Source organism: Amphibalanus amphitrite, unplaced genomic scaffold, assembly GCF_019059575.1.
Source record: "Amphibalanus amphitrite isolate SeventyFive unplaced genomic scaffold, NRLGWU_Aamphi_draft 000045F_arrow, whole genome shotgun sequence".
NCBI lineage: Eukaryota > Metazoa > Arthropoda > Thecostraca > Balanomorpha > Balanidae > Amphibalanus > Amphibalanus amphitrite.
The window spans coordinates 880,721-893,564 of NW_024881541.1; the positions used below are offsets into that span (position 1 = coordinate 880,721).

At 50.9% G+C, this 12,844-nt stretch overlaps 1 protein-coding gene across 1 annotated transcript in view; it reads right to left on the bottom strand.

Moving 5' to 3' along the window:
* Positions 1-454: 454 nt before the first annotated feature.
* LOC122377481 overlaps positions 455-12,844 on the bottom strand; it is a 128,050-nt gene continuing 115,660 nt past the window's right edge. The window contains exons 6-7 of the mRNA XM_043357537.1: positions 5,591-5,797; positions 455-1,346 (exon numbers count right to left, since the gene is read on the bottom strand). Of these exons, the coding sequence (XP_043213472.1) occupies positions 696-1,346; positions 5,591-5,797 (858 nt within the window). The 3' untranslated portion in view covers positions 455-695. The remainder of the gene's footprint in view (positions 1,347-5,590; positions 5,798-12,844) is intronic.

The following is a 12,844-nucleotide window of genomic DNA, read 5'->3' on the forward strand; positions in this document are numbered from 1 at the left end:
TGGTCAGTCAGTCTGGACCGTCTCTCCGGACGTGGTCAGTCAGTCTGGACCGTCTCTCCGGACGTGGTCAGTCAGTCGGACAGCCTCTCCGGACGTGGTCAGTCAGTCTGGACCGTCTCTCCGGACGTGGTCAGTCAGTCTGGACCGTCTCTCCGGACGTGGTCAGTCAGTGTGGACCGTCTCTCCGGACGTGGTCAGTCAGTCTGGACCGTCTCTCCGGACGTGGTCAGTCAGTCGGACAGTCTCTCCGGACGTGGTCAGTCAGTCGGACAGTCTCTCCGGACGTGGTCAGTCAGTCGGACAGTCTGTCCGGATGTGGTCACTGACCACATCCGGACTGACCAGTCACTGGTCAGTCCATCCCGCCGCCCGGCCGTGCCAGCAGGTCATCAGCAGCGGCTGGGCCTACCTGTAGAGTCAGGGCGCACTGCCCTACTGCTACTCGGGGCCGGCGATCATCGACACCTAGCCTCACGTCTCCACCCGTTCATCCGTACGGGAAGGTCGCCGACGACCCCCTAGACAAGCCTCTGTCTACTGTTCACAATAAGCGTGTGCCCGCTTCGAATGTTGGCGTCAGACTGGCGCACCATCGGGCAGAGTGACGCGGCGCGACCAACGGTGACGCGCTGCGCGGTGGTGATCTGTGACACGGCGGCGGCGCTCAGCGGAGCCGCGGCGTCGGCGGCTGGCGCTCACCGGAGCCGCGGCGTCGGCGGCTGGCGCTGAGCGGCCGAGGAGTTGACGTAGTACTGCACCTTGGCGCGGCCGGCGTCTCGGCGCCGCAGGTAGAGCCAGCCGAGCAGCACGCACAGCTGCGCCGCCAGGAAGGCGGCCGCCGCCAGCGCCGGACCGGTGACGTGCAGCCGCGAGTCGGCCGGCCGCCGGGCACCGCCACCCGCACCGGCCAGCTCCGACTCCGCCGGGAACTCGAACGTGTCGGCGATGCGGATCTTTTGGACGACGAGCACGTCGTCGTGGCGGCCGCCGACAGCCCGGCGTCGTCTGCCGTGCGAGATGGCCTGGCGCGGTGGGCCGCTGGCGCCGCGCCGGTCACAGCTGACCGGCCGGCAGCGCGGCACGCAGGGCGTCACCAGAGCCTTGAACTGCACTAGGTCAGAGCTGGGGAACTTGAAGGCGTCGAAGGGGACGGTGAGCAGCTGGCCGGAGCCGGCCACCTGCGCCACGGCGCCCATGATGGACGGGTCCGTGGGACAGCCGCGCTCGTCGATCAGCACGATCTCTGCCGAGTCGACGCCGTCCTGGGCCAGCAGCGAGCGCACCAGGATCTCGTAGGGCGAGTTTTGGTCGACGATGGCAAACTGCAGCGCCAGCGGATCACCGACCTGCCCAACAGCCGGGGGGGGGGGGGGGAGGAGGGGTGACATCGCCGACCGGATAACGCCAGTTCTGTGTCGGCAGTGGTTGTCACGCCACAGACCCCGGAAAGTAGTGGCAGTCACCTGTGCTGGCCACTGGCAACCAGACTAAAGCTCAGGCTACACTATCAGCGTTTTTTCGGTTTCTGCGGGATTTCGGTTTCCGCGTTTTTACGGTTTTTGCGTTTTTTCGTTCCAGGCGGCCGGACGGTGCTGCTTATAGCATAGCGATGGATAAGTGATAAAAAAGTTACCTAATTATTCATGTAAATATACTCATGTTTTCGCAAATCTATTCAGAAATAATCGTGTACAATTTTTTACAAATACCTAACAGGAATATTTTTATCAAAATTATTTAGCAGCTTAATTACATTTATGATATTTGATTTAGAATGATGAGTTTTAAAACACATCTTGTCTTATCATTATTCGTGAATAACACCATTTGCAACAATCACTTCTAATCATTCATCACAAAAACGAAATCCCGCTGAAACCGAAAAAAAGTTCACAGCTCTGAACTTTTTTTCGGTTCCGACTCGTCGGTTTTTGCGGGTTTTCGTTCCACGGGACGTCAGACTGGCAGTGTAGCTCGCGCAATGCATTCGATATGAGGCCAACTTTACGACGCGAACCGAAATCCCGCAGAAACGAAAAAAACGTCGGAATTTATGCTAGTGTAGCTTGGGCTTAATACTGTTTTGGGAGATTGACAGTACAATGTACAATGTTATTTACCATCTATGCAGATCTGTCCGACACCAGGTATGGACAATATGTATTTGATTTTGGCGTTACTCCGTCCCTAATCACATATCATAGCGTAACAAGTTGTCACAATATTTGATTATATGTACGGTGGCTTGTTGACAAAAAAAAATGCATTTTCCACCTCTCCTTCAGAGTCTTTTTACCAGTACAAACATCCATTAGCATACCTAGGCGCGGGAACAGGGGGAAGGGCTACAGGGACGGGGTTGAGCCCCTCCAACTTTTTAGCCGGGGGGCCTCGTAATGTATTCGAGCTTCCCAGCTTGAAGCGTCCAAATCTGCAACCAGCCAACTTACTTGGAATAAAAACCGTATCATAAGGCCGGGAGCGAGAGATACCAGTGAAGTGCCCACTTTTTCATGCCCTGACAAAGGCTTTATGTTAACCCTCGCCCGCACATGCCATTTTCCCATCCTAGAATGCACATGGGGGGTTACCATCCCCCCGCGTCATTCCGTTCCTGCTGGAGATAGGGCTTCGCGGCAAAGACCAACAGATTCTATGGGAAGAGACGAATCCAATGGTACCTATAATCTTACCTCATTAGGTCAATCAATCATTGACCATTACTAAAAATGTTGCCGTTTGGGGCCACTGTTGGACTATAACGTGCTGTGCCCAATGCCCATCATATGTATGTATGTAACATATACCGATGACGCTGCCGTTTGTGGTGCCAAGCCAGCTATAACAGCTCTTTGTCACACTATCCGACTAGGTTTTCACTGGCTGTGGTAATTTCAGGGCAAGTTAGGTCAAGGTCAGTGATATGTGTTTGTATGTCTGTGTGTGTCTGTGTGTATACTGATGTGTGCACCGATTGGTTTTGTGTGTCCCTATTACATGGGATCATGAACTGAGAAGCTTTTACCAAAAATGCAGTAAAAACACTTCACCAAAAGTAAATTCAGCTAGCCTGAAACGCAATATATTTAGACGACCTAGGTTGAACTTGACCTTGACCCTGACATCTGTACATCGTCGAATAGCATATACCATGATAGGTGGGAGGTAAGACTGGTAAAAACATACCGAAATCAAGGTGTCAAAAGCTCACAAGACCTATAGCCAATGCAAGATATGGGGTATTGGTCATTTGCGTCATGATACGACCTGAAGAACAAGGTCATACCTCCGAAACCAAAAACCACAGAAACTTGAAATTTTTAGTGGACGCTGAGAAAGGATAGAGAAGCAGCTATACCAAAAATCAGGCTTCTATCTTCAAAAATGTTAAGTGAAGCGCAGGAAACTACCTGGGGGCTGGCAACCCCCCCCCCCCCCTCAATGTGCGGGCGAGGGTTAAGACCGGATCGATAATTTGAAGCTTTCTTGCGATTCGCGAATCGTGATTCCGGCCAAACATGGTTCCGAGAAATAACTCACAGGTCAGAGGTCATAAAAGTCAGGGTCATGAAATCTTCAGGGTCGGTATAGAATTGAATCACTCTAGGGTGCTGAAAGTTTCGTTGCGATCGGCTGCTTTTTGCGCGAGTTATTTGCGAAAAAAAACGAAGGGATTCGTACGACCCCCTACAAGTGCGAGGGATAAAACGAATCAATTTGTGTGTCTTTACACGAACATGATGAAGTTGGTGGGCACCATCCCCTCAGTTTCCAAGTTGATGGGGCTCGATCTCCGCAGCCCCCCCCCCTCCCTCCCCGGCTGACGCGCTCCTGGCGACCTCCACCAGAAGCAGCTGGTAACGGGCGGCCACAGCAAAGTCCCTCACCGGCACAGGCGGCCGGGAACGGATAGCAGTCCCTCACCTCTGTGCCGCAGTCCCTCACCTCTGTGCCGCAGCCCCTCACCTCTGTGCCGCAGTCCTCACCTCTGCCCGGGTGATGTCTATGGTAGAGATTGCAATCCCGGAACGTTTTGCCAATCCCGGGGATCCCGGGATCCCGGGATCCCGGCCTTGTCACTAAATGTCGTAAGAGTGATTTCCTACCGACATATTTTGCGTCTTTAAGCTAACCACAAACAAAGAGGCAACCAAAAGCCATCCTTAGACCATGTCATTTGCATTAAAAACGATTGAATTTGCGAATAAAACGTTTCGATTTGATTAGCATTAGCATTTATTCCTAATTGGCCTTCATAAAACTGTGCGTCGACCAGATCGTTTACTAGACAGGTTCCAGCACATCCACGCCTCACTCACTCTTCGTCTACGCTACTCGTAGTTAGCGCGACAGTTTTAAGCCATTGCCATGTTGGTCTACTTAAAAACTCGCAACCAGTGTACGCCAACTTTAGCAGCTCCCTATTTCACAATGTTTTCAAAACGTCGCTTGGTCACTTTACCTCCTTCCGGTTCCGCTTTCATCATTAAAGGAAATAGTTCACTTTTAACATGGGGTTTTGAACTGGAATAGCAGTTTCGTAGCTTGAGCTGAGACTAGCACAAATCAGGAGCTTTTACGGCTCAATGATCACCCTAGACGAAGATATTCCATTTCTCGTTCCGAAAAGAGTGCCTTGCAGAGGAATGTGTGCCTTGCACAGGAATGCAGCCACGTCATCGTCAGCCAATCAGCATGCTGCTTACAGCCAATGCAGAATGCGTAGGTTTGAACTACGCGATATGATTGGTCAACGCGTAATAAGCTTCCGCGTCAAACATTATTTTACGTAGAATATAGTTCGTCCTATATTAAAATATAGAAAAAAATTGTTTTTACAAAAAGGTTTTATTTTATTTCATGACCATTTTGAGCATAAAAAATCATAAATCAATAGCAAATTACTAATTTCAGGAAAGTGAACTGTTTCCTTTAATGTCTCTCAGAATTTGCTCGAAAGTCGCTTTGAGAGCAGAGTCACTGACTGGGAGAGCTCCACTCTACCGTCTTCAACGTCTGAATCAGTGAGCTCTGCCGTCACTTGCGTGACATCTGTGACATCTTTCTGCGACACGAGCTCAAAGACTGTCTTGATGACCTCCTTTGTTCCGGCCACGGACGGGCAAGTCAGAATCACTGAACGATCTGTGATCCTGATAAAGATGTTGCAGCGCTGATGCTGCATTTTTTTTTTTTTGGCGTTCGGGACCTTTTTTCGTACGTATTTAAGCGGCTTAACCGCTGTGGGTGATACCCGAGAGCGACCAACACGGTCGATTGTGGACGGCCAATACGGGGTGCCAGCTAAATAGTTTATCTGCTTTATGCCACGCAGCACCATAAACAGTGTAAACAAGACTCGTGCAGCGGCTGCATTCTTTTTAAGGTGAAAACTGATTCTTTTCGGCGTTTTCGGGATCCCGGGATTGGCGGAATTTCGGGATCGGGATCGGGATTAAAATCCCGCCGGGATCCCGGGATCCCGATCCCGGGATTGCAATCTCAATGTCGTACCTCTGCCTGTGTCGTGGCGCTGTCGTACCTGTGGTGTCGGCGCTGTCGCACCTGTGGTGCCGTGTCTCTGTCGTACCTGCGCCGTGCTGATGTCGTTGCCGCTCCGGTCGGTGACGCTCATTGTAACGTTGGGCGAGCGCACCAGGGCCGTGTGCTGGTCGGCGCTGGGCAGCCGGCCGTCCACGCTGAGGCCGGCCCAGTGCTGCACCGTGTGCTCCCCGAGCTGGTACAGGCAGCGCAGCGACAGGCCCACGTCCGACGAGGTCACGATCTGGTCATGGTGCTGACGGAGGGGCGCTCACGTCAGCTCAGCTCAGCTCACAGGACTGCACAGCTCAGATCAGCTGTCACAGCGGTGCAGCGCCAGGTCGGGCCACACGGGTGCAGGGGTAATGTTAGGTCAGATGTAGACTGGAGACAGAGGTCAGGTCGGATGCCAGGGCTGCAGAGGATTGGGTCACAGGGCCACATCTAGCAGAGGCTGCGATCTACCAATCAGGGAGAGCTGCGATCTACCAATCAGGGAGAGCTGCAGGTACCAATCAGGGAGAGCTGCATGTGTGGCGGGTCTGTGGCGGGTCTGGGCTCGGGTCTGTGACGGGTCTGTGACGGGTCTGTTAAGGGTCTGTGGCGGGTCTGGGCTCGGGTCTGTGGCGGGTCTGTGGGCTCGGGTCTGTGGCGGGTCTGGGCTCGGGTCTGTGACGGGTCTGTGAAGGGTCTGTGGCGGGTATGGGCTCGGGTCTGTTGCGGGTATGGGCTCGGGTCTGTTGCGGGTCTGGGCTCGGGTCTTTCGCCTTGCATTGACGTGCAAAGCAGGGAAGTGAAACGTGCTGTTGTCGCGAACTGTAGAGTCTAGGTGCATCATTTGAAAGAAATAAAGAAAAACTAATAATTACCACATGCCGAGATATCCTTTCATCATCAGCAGTGCTTTTGGGCCGGGTTTTGGCCCGCCTCGCCTAATGTTGAGGGTATGGGAATATATATTCCCGACTGGGGCTGGGAAAATGCGTTTTATTCACTGAGGTTTTTGTGCGGAGGACCGAGTGCCGGTAGGCACGAGGTCCGTAGCAAAAAACCGAGGTGAATAAAACCAATAAAACCATTGACCTATATTAAGTATTCGGGTTTTTAGTCCTTACGCCTTGGTCCTTACTAGAGGTACAGGTTTACGCGATAACTGTATGTTTTGAGTTATGTTATGTTACGGGTGCATTCGTTTGGGTGATTGACTTGTATTTTTAGCTGTATTATTTGGGTAGATTTGGGTAGCTGTTTTTAATTTAACTGTAAGGGATGGTGTTAGTTGCGGAGTGTTCAAGTGTTTTGTATGTTGGGCCCTTTTTGAACACAACCCTACCCCTACCCTACCCCTACCCTACCCTACCCTACTACCCTACCCTACTCTACCCTACCCTACCCTACCCTACCCTACCCTACCCTACTATCCTACCCTACCCTACTACCCTACCTTACCCTACCCTTCCCTACCCAACCTAACTCTACCCTACCATACCCTACCCTACTACCCTACCCTACCCTACCCTACCCTATCCTACCCTACCCTAGTCCCTACCCTACCCTACCCTACCCCTACCCTACCCTACCCCTACCCTACCCTACCTGCCCTATTCTACCCTACCCTACCCTACCCTACCCTACCCTACCCTACCCTACTATCCTACCCTACCCTACTACCCTACCTTACCCTACCCTACCCTACCCTACCTAACTCTACCCTACCCTACCCTACTCTACCCTACCATACCCTACCCTACCCTACCCTACCATACCCTACCCTACTACCCTACCATACTACAGGGTTGGGCAGATAAATTGGGACAAATTTCAACTTGCTCTAAAACGAATATTTTTTGAGTGATAAAGATAATTTTTGAACATAAATATAGGCTAATGAATACGTTTCCATGTTATGCAGGTTGTGTTGTAATTTTGAGTCGGCTGGTCACAGAACGTGGGCTTAAGCAAGCCACTATCAACTTAGTCCGCGCGCACATGCGTGCCAATACTCTAATTATGCTCCATCAAATGGCTGAAAGTAGTGTGTATCGAACAGACGTAAACGTTGGAGGAAGAGATGATATTGACTCATCCTTACATACCTATTGCATTGACACCGGCCGCTCCCCCGGTTTTCCAGGGGGGCTTAAAGGCAAAATTCAGTTAAATCAGAGGATCCTCGCGAAAACAGTGGCGCGAGCTTACAACGAAGGTAGCCGCGCCATGAGAAAGCGATATACCAGCACCTCAAACATGCACTCTTATGCATTGATGCATATCAACCTGTCAACATAGATGTTGAAGCAGCTGTGACGTTAAAAAGATTGTTTCCTCTTGAAGGGCTTGGGAGAAGCGAGCAAGCACGTGCAGGTCTTTTTCGACGATGGTTTCCCCATAACCGAACATATGAACAACCGCAAACACCATGTAACATCGCAACCAGCCCAGAAGACGTGATCTTAGTTCCAAAAAGCATGCAGCAGACATCGGTGATGGCATTCCACCCGGTGACTTCTGACGGTCACGTGGGGCCCCCTTATTTTACGGAATCGGGAGGGGGTTCGCCATTACAGGGTACCTAACCATTATTCCGGCAGTTCGAATCAACAAGATGAAAGAAGGCAACATCCTGCATGGAGTGATGCTCTTCGAGGAGTCAGCTCCCCGGCATACAGTAAATTAAATACAAAATCTCCTGAAACGGAGGATCCCGCAAACTGTACCCAAGGGAAAATGCCCCCTTCCTCAGTAAACCTCAGCCCACACAAGTTCTGGTTGCTGGGGCGTTTTTGCGGGTGAGTCTAACGAACGTCCCCATGTGACTGTGGTGAGCCTCAGCAGTGCCAGTTGGCTACAATTATGAGCCATTTCAGACGGAAGATCTCGCCGCGCGTGCGGCCAGTCCAGGCACCGATAAGGACTGATGCAGGTGGACCACAGTGACCATATTTGGTGAAAATGTGTAAAATTGGTGTGACAATATGTGATCCAAATTTGAAGTGCCTATGTTTACAAATTTCTAAGCTACGGCGTTCTAAATGCAAATATGTATTTTGTCCCAATTTATCTGCCCAACCCTGTATACCCTACCCTACCCTATCCTATCCTCTACCCTACCCTACCCTACCCTACCCATACCCCTACCCTACCCTACACTACCCTACCCTACCCTACTCCCTACCATACCCTACTACCCTACCCTACCCTACCCTACCCTACCCTACCCTACACTACCACCGACAGTCCAAGTTTCAGCTAAATCGGCCCAGAAACGGCTGAGATATTGCAAAAACAAATTAATTGTATTTACTGGCGAATCCCCTTGGCGAGCGGTGCCTTGTGTCGGACTTCGTTGTCAAAGGTCAATGACCTCCCGGCATTGTTTCCACTCAGTTTTTTTAAGCGAACAACTGAGCCTAAAGCACGTGCCCTCTGCTCGGCGCCGGTCCCGGCCCTACCACGTGCACACCGCTGAACCCACACCCTCGAAAATTTAATACGACAAATGAGTGCACGCGCTCGACTTGGCGTGAAAATTTCAGCCCCGTAGCCCTTACCGTTTCCGAGCAATAGTCTGTTGCCGATTCTAGTGTAAACCCTATGGCACACCACGTGAGCACGCGCCACGGGCGCACCCCCGGCCGCATCGTGCCCAAAATTTGATACGACCTGTTGAATGACGTGACCCACGAACCGTGAAAATTTCACCCTCCTGCGTCAATCGACGGCGCCGCAATAAGCCTTTTTGGGCGTAACCCCGACAGCGGACTTTTTAAGATTTATAATAGTAGACTAGAGGTACAGGTTTACGCGATAACTGTATGTTTTGATTTATGTTTTGTTACGGGTGCATTAGTTTGGGTGATTGACTTGTATTTTAAGATGTATTATTTGGATAGATTTGGGTAGCTGTTTTTAATTAAACTGTAAGGGTTGGTGATAGGTGCGGGGTGTTCAAGTGTTTTGTATGGTAGTACCCTACCCTACCCTACCCTACCCTACTCTACCCTACCCTACCCTACCCTACCCTACCCTACCCTACCCCTACCCTACCCTACCCTACCCTAACCTACCCTACACTACCCTACACTACCCTACCCTACCCTACACTACCATACCCTACCCTACCCTACCCTACCCTACACTACCCTACACTACCCTACCCCTACCCTACCCTACCCTACCCTAACCTACACTACCCTACCCTACCCTACCCTACAATCCCCTACCCTACCCTACCCTACCCTACCCTACAATCCCCTACCCTACCCTACCCTACCCCTACACTACCCTACCCTACCCCTACACTACCCTACCTTACCCCTACACTACCCTACCCTACCCTACCCTACCCTACCCTACCCTACCCTACCCTGCCCTACCCTACGCTACCCTACAATCCCCTACCCTACCCTATCCTACCCTACCCTACCCTACAATCCCCTACCCTACCCTACCCTACCCTACCCCACCCCACCCTACCCTACCCTACCCTACACTTACCCTACCCTACCCTACCCTACCCTACTCCTACACTACCCTACCCTACCCTACCCTACCCTACCCTACCTTTACACTACCCTACCCTACCTTTACACTACCCTACCCTACCCTACCCTACCCTTACACTACCCTACCCTACCCTACCCTACCCTACCCTTACCCTACCCTACTCCTACACTACCCTACCCTACCCTACCCTACCCTACCTTTACGCTACCCTACCCTACCCTACCCTACCCTACCCTTACACTACCCTACCCTACCCTACCCTACCCTACCCTACCCTTACACTACCTACCCTACCCTACCCCTACCCTGCAATCCCCTACCCTACCCTACCCTACAATCCCCTACCCAACCTTACCCTACCCTACCCTACCCTATTCTACCCTAACCTACCCTACCCTACTACTACCCCTACCCTACCCTACCCTACCCTACCCTACCCTACCCTACCCTACCCTACCCTACCCTACACTGCTACCGACAATCCAAGTTTCAGCTAAATCGGCCCAGAAACGGCTGAGATATTGCAAAAATAAATTAATTGTATTTACTGGCGAATCCTCTTGGCGAGCGGTGCCCGGCGTCGGTATTCATTGCCAAAGGTCAACGACCTCCCGGCTCTGATTTCGCTCAGTTCTGCAAGCGAAGAAACTGAGCCTAAAGCACGTGCCCTCTGCTCGGCGCCGGTCGCGGCCCCATCACGTGCACACCGCTGAACCCACCCCCTCAAGAATTTAATACGACACATGAGTGCACGCGATCGACTTACAGCGAAAATTTCACCCCCGTAGCCCTCACCGTTCCCGAGCAATAGCCTGTTGCCGATTCTAGTGTAAACCGAATGGCACACCACGTGAGCACGCGCCACGGGCGCACCCCCGGCCGCATCGTGCCCAAAATTTAATACGACCTGTTGATTGACGTGACCCACGAGTCGTGAAAATTTCACCCTCGTGCGTCAATCGACGGCGCCTTAATAAGCCTTTTAGGGAGTAACCCCGACGGCGGCGTGGGCGGACTTTTTAAGATTTATAATAGTAGATATTTTTTTTTACAAATCGTCAACAGTTTCATCTGTATGGACTGCAATGCCAACACCGTCAAAACGGGTCAATTCGCCGTTTTCAGATAATGAGGCGGTATGGGTGGTCATGCAGTACGGCGCTTTGCGGAGTTTGACCGCAGTGCGACGAGGTTTCGGTACCCATTTTAAAAGGAGGAAGGATATTCCGTCAAAATGGATTTGAAACAGGTGGGAAAGAGGTTCCAGGAGACTGGAAACACGAGACCAGCCCCACCCCCTGGCCGGACGGCGATCCCAGAAAATCTGGTTGAAGAAGTCAGACGGAAGGGTGGCACAGTGGAGAACCCGTGAAGGGTGCCCGTGAATGTTCATAAGTCCTACTGTTCTGCTGTCTCATGTGGTAACACTCATGAGTCATGACCCCTATGTAATACATCCGTCACTGAAACATCGTCGTTTGAAAAGCAACATTCTCTGTGAAGGACCCTGAAGCTTAACAGCGAATTGACCCGTTTTGATGGTGTGGACTTTGCACGTACATAAAGAATGAACAGTTGATGATTTGTTATAGTTTTTGTCAGGATTAAAAACTGCAAAAATTGCAACAAAATGAATATAAAATTTATGGGCATACGAATAGATGAGATCTTTTTAAAAGCTTATCAAAAGTTACATTTATTGTGAAACACCCTGTATGTTCATATTTATAGTCACCGTGATTATTTTTTTTTGTCTTTTTCATTAATGGGCGGAGTTAAGTATGAAAGGTGAAATTCCCTACTTCCCCCTTATTTAGGGCTTGAAAAGCTGAGGATGAAGATGGTGAAGCGCCAGAAGTTAGAATAAACTATACCTAAAGATATGGAATCCCGCAGGAGTGAGGAGACCGTGAGGAAAACTGAAAATTGGGTGAAACGCTGAATCAAACGCGTCTTGAATCCCAGCTGGAACAATATCAAATGTTTCATTGTGGCTCGTTAAGATGCTTCGTGCATTTAAAGTATTCGCTTTTTACGTGCATTATGTTGTAATAATGAATACTCTGACCATGCTCTGCAGCAATAAGTACATTGGCATTGGAACGGTACCTACCCTTGTTTAGTTGAATTACGTTAACAGCAAAAGTAAGGGAAAACGCAGTCACTTAATTTTGCTCACTTTTGCTGTTGCTGTTAGTGAACACGCAATCCGTAAATATCTTCTTTGGAATTGCTTCCTCCGCTCAGAATATTCAGTAAAACTTGGAAAATCAAAAAGCCCTATGGTCCAACTCGTTTCCCAAATACCTTAAACATTAGCCGAGGCGGGCCGAAGCCATTTCCCAAATGCACGTGCTAATGTTAACCCTCGCCGGCACAGGCCATTTTGCGTCCTTCAACGGCACAAGGGGGGGGGGGGTTGGTACGACCCCCCTCGCGTTTGGCCCCTGATTGAGCTAGAGCTTCGCGGAAAAAACGAGCGTGTTGCCCGTCACGAGAGGAAGCCGATGGTAACCAATTTTAAGGTCCTAGGTCATTGGGTGACCTTCCAGGTCAGGTCAATGACCCGAAAACCGGGAAAATCGGGATCTGTTAGAAAGTCGTAAAGTGTGCCTGCTATGTGGTTTTCCGGGGTGCTGATCACGAATATTATGTTAGTTTTGATCAGTGATGATGTCTTTAAGCATTTAGACCAGGTCGGGTCAGGTCAGGTCAGGTCAACCGGTAGGGGTTGTGACGGGTATTCGTAATACGTGTCAACCGCCTGTGACAGCTTCGTAACATGTTACGAAGGCAC